The sequence below is a fragment of the Carica papaya genome, chromosome 5 (assembly GCF_054855325.1).
Source record: "Carica papaya isolate Zhongbai chromosome 5, ASM5485532v1, whole genome shotgun sequence".
In the NCBI taxonomy this organism is placed as follows: Eukaryota; Viridiplantae; Streptophyta; class Magnoliopsida; order Brassicales; family Caricaceae; genus Carica; species Carica papaya.
The window spans coordinates 2,295,349-2,307,966 of NC_142313.1; the positions used below are offsets into that span (position 1 = coordinate 2,295,349).

A 12,618-nucleotide genomic window follows, 5' to 3' on the forward strand; every position below is an offset into this window, starting at 1 on the left:
TTTTAATGTGGCCGATTTCCCCTCTTTTGCAATCAGTTTCGCTACAGCACCCGCTACTCTAGCTAATTGTCCACCCTTTCCAAGTGTGATTTCTATGTTATGTATGGTCGTGCCTAAGGGCATATCGGTTGAAGTAGATTCTTCTTTTTGATCAATCAAAACCCCTTCCCAAACTGTACAAGCTTCTTCCAAAGCATACGGCTTTCTGGATGTAGATGATGATATCTATACAGATGGATCTTATATATCTCGTATAATGAAGTACCACACGAGTGGATATATAGGAATTTCATTTTTGGATTTTCAGTTTTGTTCTTCTTCTTCAAAGTGCCCTCGTCATCACTCTCCATCATTTTGTCCCCGTTTATTTGTAATTTTTCTCCTTTTATGAAGAGAAAAATTTTGTTGTTCAAATGTTCCTATACTTGCAAAGAACCGTCTCAATACATGATTGTTATCTCTTGAAGATCTATACTTGTACATATCTTTGTGAGGTTCAAGAGAGAATTGTTTATTTTATCTATACATTATCATTATTTAGGTGTGCAGCATTTGAAGACAAATGCAGTTAATTCAAGATCATATGACATAATTTATTTGACGGAAAACCTTACTTACGATTTCAGGTGTGCAATATTTCAAGAGGACTGCAAAATCATTCCTGAATCACCTCCTCAAATCATTATTAAACTAAGGTTTTCTGAACATCTGTGATAGTGATCTTGCGTAAAAGTTGTTAACCAACTTCTAATTTTCATTGTTTGAGTTTCTTTATTTTCTTTTTGTCTCCACTTTTTTTGAGCAGGCCTTACTCAAAGGATATGGGTTATGAGGATCTTGATGTTTCTGCTCTTCTTTTAGTTAGGTCAGTAAGGTGCTAGCCTGCCATTTTTTCCTTTTTTTTTGGGTAAATGCATATTCCTTCTCATATATATATATATATATATATCTTTTTAATTAGGTGCTTACCGGGATATCCTTACAAGTCTCCAAGGTTGCAGATTACTCCAGAGAAGGGTTTGACAAAAGCTGATACTGATAATCTTTTATCATTACTTCAGGACCAGGCATGCTATAAGTCTCTTCCGAGAATTCTTGTGATCTTTTTAAACATTGTTGCACGAATTTAGTATTGTTTACTCTCTACTCTTATATTAAGAATATGGTGCCAAAAACCAGAAATGTTTACTTTGTGTATCTTTTTCCATTAAGATATAAATCCTTGATTATTTTCTTGTATTTTAATATAGTTAATTTTATGTATAGGTAACTAGTATAGATGTGTGTATAAAGAAATATATGAATATTACAGAAAAATCTCTACTACAACATTTTTATTTTTTAAAAAAGGAATATTACGGAAAAATATCTCCTCTTTTTGCAATATGGTATTAGAGGTTTTGCAGTAGGGTATTAGAGGTAATTCCATGATTGCAACCTATTCTTAGTAATAGACCTCTTCTAAAAATCTCTCCTCTGTTTGCAATATGGTCTTAGGGGTAAGCCCATGATTGTAACCTATTCTTAGCAATAGGCCTCTTCTAACATCCGACTGCTTTCTTGATAGATTCCATAGGGCTTGTGCTATTAGAAGCCATTTAGACTTTGCACTATTCCAATTTTCCCTTAGGTGAGAATGTAGTTGGACTCATATAAATTCTTTTGTTGGTGTACTTTTGCTTAAAGAAAAGGAAAAAGAATTCTGGGATGGTCTTATGTTTGAACATAGTGACATCAGCCTCCCCTCTTCCTTGCATTGTAGAATGATCTATTCAGGCGCCCACACATCTCCAGTCTGTAACAGACACGATTCAGCTCTCGTCTTCCTTGTGTCATGCATGAAGACTCAGGTTTCTCCATGCATCACACACCAGTCTTATTTGTGGACAGTGAAAATAGCACATCTGCATTGTTTCTAAACAGAGAGAGCTGAGTGTCAAGCCTTTTCTGTGGACAGAGAAAATCTCAGGTTTTTTCTTTTTTGGCCAAGAAGAGTCATGTGTCAAGCCATATGTGCATGGAGATGCCAGCATCTTTTAGGTTAGCAATTACAATTGTGCAATGAGTCTCCTTATAGGATAGAAGTAGTCGATTGGGTTCTTATAGAGAGAGAAAGGAAGTCAAGTTATTTGTGATTGAGGGAGGGAAGTCAAACTGTTCATGGCGATGACTGATTTTTGCTGTTTCTTTTTTGTTGAGGTGCTTTTGGAGAAAGAGAAAGGAAACTTTTCTTAAGCAAAAGATTAAGCTTTTTCGGGAAAAATACATTTCTATACTTTTCTTTCAAAAAAAAAAAATGCTTTTTTGGGAAAAAAGTAAGACAAGTATGGCAAGGGAGTTGAGATGGGTGCTGACATTGTGGTGTTGGGAGAAAATCAATCATTACAATTTTATCCTGTGAGATTGGATGGAACCAATTGGCTTGCTTGGTCAAGGTTTTTCTTACTATTCATCCAAGCCTGGAGATTGCAAGGACATTTTACAGTGGGTAAATCCAAACTAGCCAATATTAACCACAGTGGCTAAATCCATACTAGCCAATATTGACCCTACGCTTAATCAATGAGGATTAGAGAATTCAGTTGATAGGTCTTGACTTATCAACTGACTGCAGCCACAAATTTCTCGTGTGTACTTTCTCATTGATACTACTCGCAATAACTGGAGTGCTATATCCTATACATACTTTTGGGTTGGCAATGACTCACATATATATGATTCGCGAAACAAAATATATGCAACCAGACTAGGAGATGGCTACAATTCAATATTTTGCTGAAGTAAGTGGTTGATGGCAAGATTTAAACTAATACCAAGACTTTTAGACAGCATGTTTAGTGGATTAGAATGAATTCAGGAAATTAATTAAGAAGGAACGGGTTTATGATTTTCTTGCTGGCGTTAACGTAGAATATGACGAAATTCAAGTTCAAGTTCTTGGTAGAGATTCATTACCATTAGTATAATAGGCCCTACTCTTATGCCCAACAAGAGGAGAGTCGTAAGAGCACCATGATTCTAGTATAGACAAAGCAGGATTAGTTGCTAACATCACCCGTGAACAACCAAAGAGCAGTAACTAAGGCATGTTTGACAAGGATCAGCTTACTTGTGATTATTGTGATGAAACGCAACATAGCAGAGAGAGTTGTTGGAAGTCAAATGAAATAACTCCACATGACCAACAGGTCAGGTTATCCAAGACTATTAAAACACCAATCTCAAGAGTAGTCTCTAATACTGGGAGTTTTTCTAATGAAGTAGTATATATATATTTCCTGAAAGGGCTCTTGTTACAACTCGGTTCTCACTGATCTGCAGCAGTGTCTTCCAACTTTTTCAAGTTAGTATGTCATATTTTGCCCATCTAAAAAAGAAAAGGACATTTGGATTATATATTCAAGACTGCACGACATATTTTCTCATTATTTTGGGATCTTGACATCATGTTTAGGTGATAATAAAGTCCATATTGTAGATGGATCTTCCTTGGTACCAATGATTTAATCCTATACCTTTATTTCAAAAAAAAAAAGTTATAGATGGATCTTTATCACCTATTATTGGTAAATGTTCCATCGCTTCTACTCGTTGGATTTTATTGTCTAATGTCCTCTATGTTCTTGATTTTCCTAATAACCTGTTGTTTGTAAGTGCTGTCACAAATGATCTTACTATGAAGCTAAATTCTACTGTACTAGTGTCTTTCAAGAACTGAAAGCAAGAAAAATGATTGACTACGGTAAACTGCAAGATGGACTTTATGTGTTAAGAGGTGGGTTATCATGCGGGTTATCAGGAATCACGCATTCATCACAATTGCATAGGGAATAGGTTACCTACCATTTGCAGTTTCAAAAACCATTTATTCTAGTATGTTTAAAAATTTCAATTCTGAGTTGTTAGTTAGTGCTGTTGTGAATTTGCAAAACACACAAGAACTTCTTATCCTATGGTGAATAATAAAATTTATGTTCCTTTTATGACTATTCACCTTGATGTGTTAGGTCCTATAAATTTTATCTTTATCTAGTTATAAATGGTTCACCACTTTTGTCAGTTGGAGGTTCGCACTGGGGAAATAATTAGTTTCTGGTATGATGCCTGGTTAAGAGGAGGGCCACTTAGACAATAGTTTGTCCATAACTATTCTATTGCAATACAAGAATATTTCATTCCGCGAGTCGTATAGGGCTATTAGGAGGGAGAGGGAGTGACATGTGGATGCTATGAGAAACCTTAATGACTATTAAGACTCTCCTCCAAACCCTTTGGACCGCTACAATCAATGCAAATAACGAGCAACCAATTTGGAGACTCAATGCTAGAGGGTCCTTCTTGTCAAGTCTTTATATAATTATCTAATTAAAAATGATGCAACGGATATCAGTGTTCCTTTTCAGTAAATGTGGAAAGTTAAGTCTCCATTGAGAGTTGCTTTCTTTACATGGGAAGCAGGTCGATGGTGTATTCTTACTCTTAACAAGTTGATTAAGAGAAGAAAAATATTGGTGAATGAATATGTTTTATGTAAAATGAAGGCAGAGTCATGTAATCAAATCCTTTTATAGTGCATGTTTGTTTATAGATCATGGACCTTGGCTTATGGGTTATTGGGTATCAGTTAGGTGATGACTAGTTTGGTGATAGAAGAGATTTGGCATGGAAGGGTACTGGCAGATAAAAGAAAAATGTAAGTTTTTTATTTCGAAAAAGAGAGAAACATGTTAGTTTCATTCCCCTTGCTATTTTTTGGGTGATGTGGAAAGAGAGAAACATGAGACTTTTGTAGGGTTAAAAGATGACTTTGATAGGGTTAGAGATAAATGGTTTCAGGCTCTGAATTTTTTGTTTAATGTTATCCTCTTTATTCAACAAAGAGTTTTTGGGATCTCATTGGTACATGGGTTAGTATCCCCTTGGTGCTTGTGAATGAATCATACTATACTTCATTTTTTTTTTTTAAAAGTTTTATGCTTGTTTTTTGCAAGTTAGTTTCAGGTGATTAGTAGAATTATTTAGATAGCAGTTTTCTATTCAACATCTTCTATGTATAGGTTTCTTTTCTAATTCTAGTTTTTTTATATGTTTCAGGCAAGTTCTAATGCCCGAGAAGGAAGGGTAATGATTTTTAACTTAGTGGAGGCTGCTCAAGAGTTTTTGTCTGAAGTTGTTCCAGTCAGTCAATCACGTGAATCTGTAAGCTCGGCTACTTAATTGTAGTTTGTGTTTCGATTTTCTTCCAACTTTTTCTTGTGCATTTATTTTGTTCAAACTCTCTCTTGTGCTTAACAGTTTATATAATTTCTTTCCTGCCTTCTGGTTAATATTTCTTGTGCAATAATTATTTGTTTGGGTTGTGGTATTTTTGCATCACTTGTTTGTTTTTGTCTTTCTTTTTTTCTTTCTGTTTTATTCTCATGTTTGACCAAATGGACATTTTAGAAGACGTGGGAGAATCTTTTAAATATATAATTAACAAAGTATGGTTTCTCCAAGAAAAGAACTAAAAAAGGAATGAAGCTTCAAAAAAAATCAGATAGAAGAAAAAGAGAAGTGAAACAAATTGTCGTTTATAGAAAGTACTTTTTCAGTGAAGGTTATGTTGAGGTTCCATTGAACATTGCAATTGGAAGAGTTTTTGCTTCTTGCCTTAGGGCAAACCAGGAAAGATCCATTCTTCATGCTGATAATTTTTGCCAATTATGTTAAGATCACCAGCAGTTTACTTCAATGTTTATAAAAAAAATTGATTTAAAACAGGGTTTATCAATGTTTTGGGGATTTCAAAATTATCTTGATTGGTACTTGGTAAAGTTTTAATTACTGAAACGAAATTGCTTTATGGATGATGTAGCTTTTTGGCTGTATCTCTTGTATGCTTCTTAGGCTGTATTTCTGTAAAAAGGGAGCTTTTTGTGTTCCCTTGGTTTTTTCAATACATCATTTAGTGAAAGGTACTTTGATATGTACTATTTATGATTGTCAAATATTTAAATTTCACCTTTAATCAAAAAATTTTGCTAAACGCTTTCCATTTGGAAGGTCTCATGCTTGTCTACTGACAGCAGTAGCCAGTCTCTTCACAAGGACCTTGTGGTGTCAAGAAACGAGAGTTCCTGTGCTAGGGGTCCTTTTGTTTATGGTTTCATAGATCTCTTCAGTGGCTCTGGAGAATCATGGCATTGGGGTTTAGGTATGGATGAAAATAGGGGAGTAATTTCTGCAGTACGGTCCCATACCCTGGATGGTTCAAAGCTTGAATATCGGGCTAAGGAAGAGAAGCTTGATAAGAGCGTCAAGCAATTGACTAACCAAGTTATAAAGAATGGCCCATCACTTTCCCCTGTTTCCAAATTGGATATGCCTAAAGAAGAGAGTGATGACACTAAGAGCATATCTTCTACTGATTCAAGTAGCTCTCATTTGGAGGAATTGGCAAGAAGCAATGCAAAAGGTGAGAAGAAGGTGAGTAATATTTGTGCAGTTTTCCTACCTTTGGATGCTTGATTCCATATAATTCTGGAATAAATACTATTCATTTAATGTTGAGTTTTTTTTTTTTTTTTTTTTTTTTTTTTCAGAAACTAGTTTCTTTTTAGTAGAAGGAATTTATTTTTTAAAAGAAAAAAGAGAATGTTCTTCACGATGCACAAAGATGGTGCCATCTCTTGGGAGAGTACCCAAGCTACTAACAAAAACACATAATAAATTAAAAGTGAGAGAGAAAGAAAGAACACAGAATTTTTACTTTAGTTTGGCAATTGCCTTACTCCATGGAGCCACCTACCAAAAATTTTCACTACTGCAGCAGCACCTCTTACTACTAGGATTTTTGCCTATATATAGCGTAAGGAGAAAGCTCAAGTTCACAAGTGTACACTGATGTGGAAGTAGAAAAGCAACAGACTGAAGCTCTTAAAACCAAGGAGGACCTACTAGCTGTCCATCAATAATTCTAAGAAGACAAAAATACTAATGGAACATAAACAAAAATTTGAAAATATCATATAAAATCTATTTACATGCCAACTTACTACAAGAGAAGAGACACTTTAGATGTGATAATAACCAACAAAATGGTGACTCATCAAAAACACAAAGGATCCAAGCAACACTCCACAATTAGTTCAAACAAAAAATATCAACCCAAGCTTGTAACAAGTACATAACCAAGATAATTAAATGAATGGGTTAGACAATATAAAATCAAATAAGAACAATAGAGGACAAAAGGAAAAGGTAAAAAGAAAATTCAGAATTCTAAAGTATATTGAGCTAGAAGATGATTCGTGAAGTGACTTAAATATATTATCTCTAATGTTCATAGATATGGTTAAATAGACGATTCGTTCTGTGACTTAAATATATTGATTCTTTGCGGTCTCAGTGTCACAAAAAAAGTAGTTTTTTACTGGTGTGTAAACGAGGAAGAAATCTATAAAGAGATAATATTAATAAGAAGAAGATAGGAGGAAAGCCTCTAGAACTTGGCATCTTGAAGGTTTCAAAGGCGACAAAGACTAGGAGGTGATGAGTTTATAATCTTTGTCAGTGAATAAGAGAAGAAATGAACAGAGAGATAATGTCACTTAGAGCAAATAGAATAGGTGCTTTTAATTATTCAATTGTTCATTTTACATTTCTTTATTATATATTGTTTTCTAAAATATATATAAAGTTTGTGTTTTGGTTTGGTTTGGTTTAAGAGTTTTTCAAATCGAACTGAAATCAGGTTACAATTTTTGGTTTGGCTTCCAATACAAACTAAAATTTGGATAATAAAGAACCAAACCAACCACTAAATCAACTTTTGGTTGTTTGCTTTGGTTTTTCAGTTTGCACTAAATAACAAACACCTTCAGTGGTTGGAGTCATGCTGTCATGGCCAGACAACCTTGCTAACTGGCCATGGTGGCACCAAACTCGCTGGCTAGCCATGGTCACAAAACCTCACCAGTTTGCTCTGGTTATGGAAACTTGTTGGGCAATCAATTTCCTTTATTTTATATTATTAGGAAAAAGCTTAGTGGCATTTCTCTTTGCAAAATGCTCAATTGCAAATATGAAACTCGCAGACCTTTAAAACATCAAGCCTCTTCCAGTTGCAAAAGTACAATGTAATTTCTGCAATAATGGAACACATGGGATTGACACATTATGAAATTCAAATTGGCCGCAAAATTTGGAATTGACAATCAAATAAACTGCAGTTATCAAAGATATAACATACTCTGCCGCCACGCTTACAGACTGAAGTGGATCGCAAATGCTGCTTTATTTATTTATTTAATTCTAGCCAGTCTTGTTTACTCCTTTTCATTTTGGTTTTCTGGTATATGTTTGCATTCCTATATTTTCAAGCTGATAATCATTGACTAAAATGTTGCCTGCTTTTGCAGGATGTTTTCCTTGTCGAAAATGAAGCTGAGAATGTTGATTTCGGATGTGTCTCTTTGGAATCACAATCTTCTACATCATTAGTTCGTGACCAAACATCTAAAAACATTGAGAAAGATCTATTAGTGGTGATTTAATATTTTCTCTTCTCTTCGTTATATTTGGTGTATTTCAAATTATGTGCTTCACTTGATGCTGCTTTGTTGTATATTATTAGGTTCATCTTCTTCACCTTGCTTGTACTTCTAAAGGACCACTAGCTGATGCTTTGCCACAATTAGCTGCTGAGCTGTACAATCTAGGCGTATGTATTTCAGCTATTCATACTGTTAATAAGAAGAAGATATTTTTTTACTGGTGAAACATCAATCTTATGGCTAATCTTGATAAATTGTTGCTATCCATTTTGAAAAATTTGTTTCAGATCTTTTCAGAGTGGATGCAAGATTTAGCTTCTACGCCATCTGCACAATTTACCAAAACCTTTGAGCATGTTTTCGGTCAGCATATGGTATGTAAATCGTCTTTTTGGTTCTCTTTATTTTGTCCAAGGAACTCTGGCTTGGAATTTGGTTCATGTTCTTACCTAATATTACCTTATCTAGGTTTCATCAAAAGTTTCACAATTTTGGAAACCTACTTCTGATTTTGGAGGATCGGGTACATCTCTCCAAAGCTCCAGATATCTCAATGACTTCGAAGAGTTAAGATCCCTTGGTAATATTCTTCTCTCAGATGTTTGCTCATCAGTATACAGAAACAATGATTAGGCTCTAATAATATATTTTTCCTTGTTTTCTTTCCTGATTTGTTTTGTTTTGTTTTCTGTCTGTGTTTATCTGGATACCTTATCCTTGTTCTTTCTAATCGCTTTCCCTCATAACATTCTTTTTCTCTGTTAAAAATTATTACACTTAAAATATTTCTCATGCAATGATAAGAATTTCTAGATTCCTTCACACTGAACTGAAACAGAGATTGCCATTAGTGGAAGAAATTACCACTTTGTATTGATGGTTGCTCGTACTGGAGCGGCTTCAATTGGTGCTTGTTTATAATACTTATTTTTTATTTTAAAAAAATGGTTACTCATAATTGGCTAGTGCTCTGACTTAAATTAAATTTTCAATTGAATGTTTGTTTTTGTTTGCCATATTGAGGGTTTCCTTGGTATGATATTTGTCTAATGACCTTAGCGGGTTATATTTTTAGCGTGGATATTTTTTCGTTCTAGAATGTTGATCTGGTTCTCCTCTTGCTTACTTTTTGCTGTCAATTGTCATTGATTTTGCAGGTCATGGAGGTTTTGGTCATGTTGTGTTGTGCAAAAATAAGTTAGATGGAAGGCAGTATGCTGTGAAGAAAATTCGCCTCAAGGACAAAAGTTTACCCCTTAATGACCGTATATTGAGGTAAAGTTATTATCTTAATCTAGATTCGAAGTGGAACGCAAGTGGCACTTTGTAGGTAGTTCTATTTTTTGTATGCATAACATTAAGGTGGCTTGTTCATATGTATTTATGTGTATAAAGAGGAAGAAGAGGTAGCTATTTTGTGGCTCTTGATAAATAATGATGCACTAAATCAACAGAGTGCCCATGCATTTGGTGTTGTGCTTTATTATCAATTTTTTTGTTGAGAAGGAAAAAGGAATAAATTTATATTAAAAAAGCTCCTAGTGTGGCTGCCTGAGTACAAAGGAATTTGATTTGCTTAGCATAAAGCATTCTTAGAGATAACTAGAAACCTTTCAAAATCAATTTAAAAACATTGATGAAGTCCCAAACCAGGAATATAAAAAGTCCAACTGTTTGAGCAAAAAGCAGGTAAAAGGGTTCTCGAGGGACAAACTTAGATTCAGATATAAGTAGCAGTAGCATCATAGCTACTTTTCCACAAACCAGCTTTGAAGTACATCTCATACATGCTTAGCAGAGGGCATCATACAAAGTTTTGTTAGCATCAATTTAAAACATCAACAATGTCCAGGAAGGGACTCTAAAAGTGAAAACCAGATGATCCTCAATTATTCTTTGGGCTAAAACGCATGGTTTTTTTAGGATGATCCTCTTTCTACTATCAACAGAGATCTGGTCACTGTGTTGTATTGGTCCTTTATTGCTGATTCACTTTCATTTTGGTTCTAATGTTTATTTTATTCTGTTTCTGTCTTTCTGGAGATTAGTGTTTCTTCTTCTAAGTTGTATCTCCTCATTCTTTATTTAATATACTTCTTTTCCTATTAAAAAAAATGCAAAAAGCATGTGAAACAATTAAGGAGAAAATTATATGATTCAAATGTAGCTAGCCTTTATTCTTTAAAAAATGTAGCTAGCCCTACAACATATTGTTATACGTAAGCTCAATCAAGGGCAGCGCTAATCTCATTGATCGCCAGAACTTACACACACATACGGAGCATTTGCTCTTAAGGTTTTTATGATCGTCTTTCATTGTCCATGTGTCTAGGATGGTAGGCTGTATGAAAGTCAAGTGTAATGGCAGGAGCTTCTTGTAGTTTTTGCCAGAACTCTTGATGTAAGCCACAATCCCCTGTTCGATAGGATACAGATTTGGACTCCATGGAGAAAAACTACTTTGTTGCACATAAAATGGCATGCTACAGTATCCAGTCTGTTGCTTTGTTTGAAGGAATTGTGCCAATTGTAGTTAACCTATACATATAGTACTAAATAGTCATAGCCTTATGAAGTTTGAGATTACCTAGCCCAAAAAGCCATGATGATCCTCTCTTATTTCTACTTAAACGGGGAAGTGGTAGCAAAAGGCTTGATGAGTTCTAGCGTTTTCAAGTTTGACCAGTCAACAGACCAAGCACTGGGGCAGATACCTTGTCGTGTCTCTCCAGTGTAATTCTGCAGTAGACTCTCTTCAGATTATGATACAACTTTGTTGATTCTGAGTGGATAATCTAAGTTGCTAAATGTGCCTCTTCCACCATCTTTTTCTTTAGCTCATCAGTAATGGCACACAACCTGGTGTTATAGCAAAGTGCACCATCTATCTAAGTTATGAAGTCTTGGGCTTACACTTTCTTCTTCTGTCTTCTATGTAGGCCTTTTTAGCTTCTCTACAAAAGGAGCAAGTTTAGTCACGATTAGTGTTGTGGAGTTGGTTTTATTCAAGGTTGGCAATGGTCATGCTGTGAGATTTTGTGGTGATAGGTTAAGGAAGAGAATAAGAATATCGGAAGAAAGAGTCATAAAGGGGGTTAAGGACTTGAAAAGGGAGAAAAAAAGGAGATTCCGTTATTTTTTACCTTGCTTTTCTGCCAGTACAAGGTATCCTGTGGCTTTTCTCTAGCAAACCTCTGATCAAATCTCTGAAGAAGATGATGGCGATGGTGGTGCAACTTGAAGAAGATGGGAGGACAACAACAGTGGGATGGCTTGAGTGCAAGGAAGATTGGTGATGCACTCGAGTGGTGGCTGTGTAAGAAGAGACACAGGCAGTTGAGGGAAAAAGAGAAGGTTGTGAAGTGAATCTGTGAATGTGATTAAGATGTAGTTGAGAAGTTGAGGGCTTGAATGAGGGTTAGGGTTAGGTTAAAATGGCTGGGTAGGATTTTTAAGTATGTACTTATTTTCAAATAAAAATTAAAAATGTATAATATCCCATATATGTATATACACACAATACTGGGTTGGGTTCGGGTAGTTTTTTCATAGTCAAACCTGACCAGGCTTGAAACTTGAATGATTGGGAGATTAGTGAATGTGAAGATTTATTGAAGACTCTTGAGACACAGCAGTTGAAAACAAGCAATGATCAGGGTGTTTAGAGATTGGAAAAGAAAGGGGAATTTTCTGTTTCTTCTTATTACAGTTTTCTGTGTGCTTGGGATGGAAATAACTGTTCAAATTTCCCAGCTATTCAAATTTGGAAAACCAAGTCTCCTCAGTGTATAGCTCTTTTTGCTTGGGAGGCATGTTGGGAGAAAATTTTAACTATTGATAAACTCAGAGTTAGAGGACAGATTTTGGTTAATGGATGCTACGGCTGTCTACAGGCGGAGGAGACGTATAATCACTTATTGCTGTGGTGTCCTATGGCTTACAGTCTTTGGTGTATGGTGTATGGTCTTTTGGGGATTGATTGGTGATGGCTGGGTCAGTTGGTATGGAAATTTGAGGTTGGGATGGTTTATACGTAAAAGACAATATTGCTAATCTATTTCCATTGACTGCTTTTTGGGTT

At 35.1% G+C, this 12,618-nt stretch overlaps 1 protein-coding gene across 2 annotated transcripts in view; it reads left to right on the forward strand.

The window, feature by feature from the left end:
* GCN2 (protein kinase family protein) overlaps window positions 1-12,618 on the forward strand; it is a 47,393-nt gene that overhangs the window by 1,728 nt on the left and 33,047 nt on the right. For both annotated transcript variants that reach the window (XR_015819217.1, XM_088220253.1), the window contains exons 2-11: window positions 627-695; window positions 806-865; window positions 962-1,067; window positions 5,095-5,199; window positions 6,046-6,468; window positions 8,403-8,528; window positions 8,618-8,704; window positions 8,825-8,911; window positions 9,006-9,117; window positions 9,695-9,812. Coding sequence is in view for 1 of the 2 variants with exons in the window: in XM_088220253.1 (XP_088076379.1) it covers window positions 627-695; window positions 806-865; window positions 962-1,067; window positions 5,095-5,199; window positions 6,046-6,468; window positions 8,403-8,528; window positions 8,618-8,704; window positions 8,825-8,911; window positions 9,006-9,117; window positions 9,695-9,812 (1,293 nt within the window). In the remaining variant the exon portion in view is untranslated. The remainder of the gene's footprint in view (window positions 1-626; window positions 696-805; window positions 866-961; window positions 1,068-5,094; window positions 5,200-6,045; window positions 6,469-8,402; window positions 8,529-8,617; window positions 8,705-8,824; window positions 8,912-9,005; window positions 9,118-9,694; window positions 9,813-12,618) is intronic.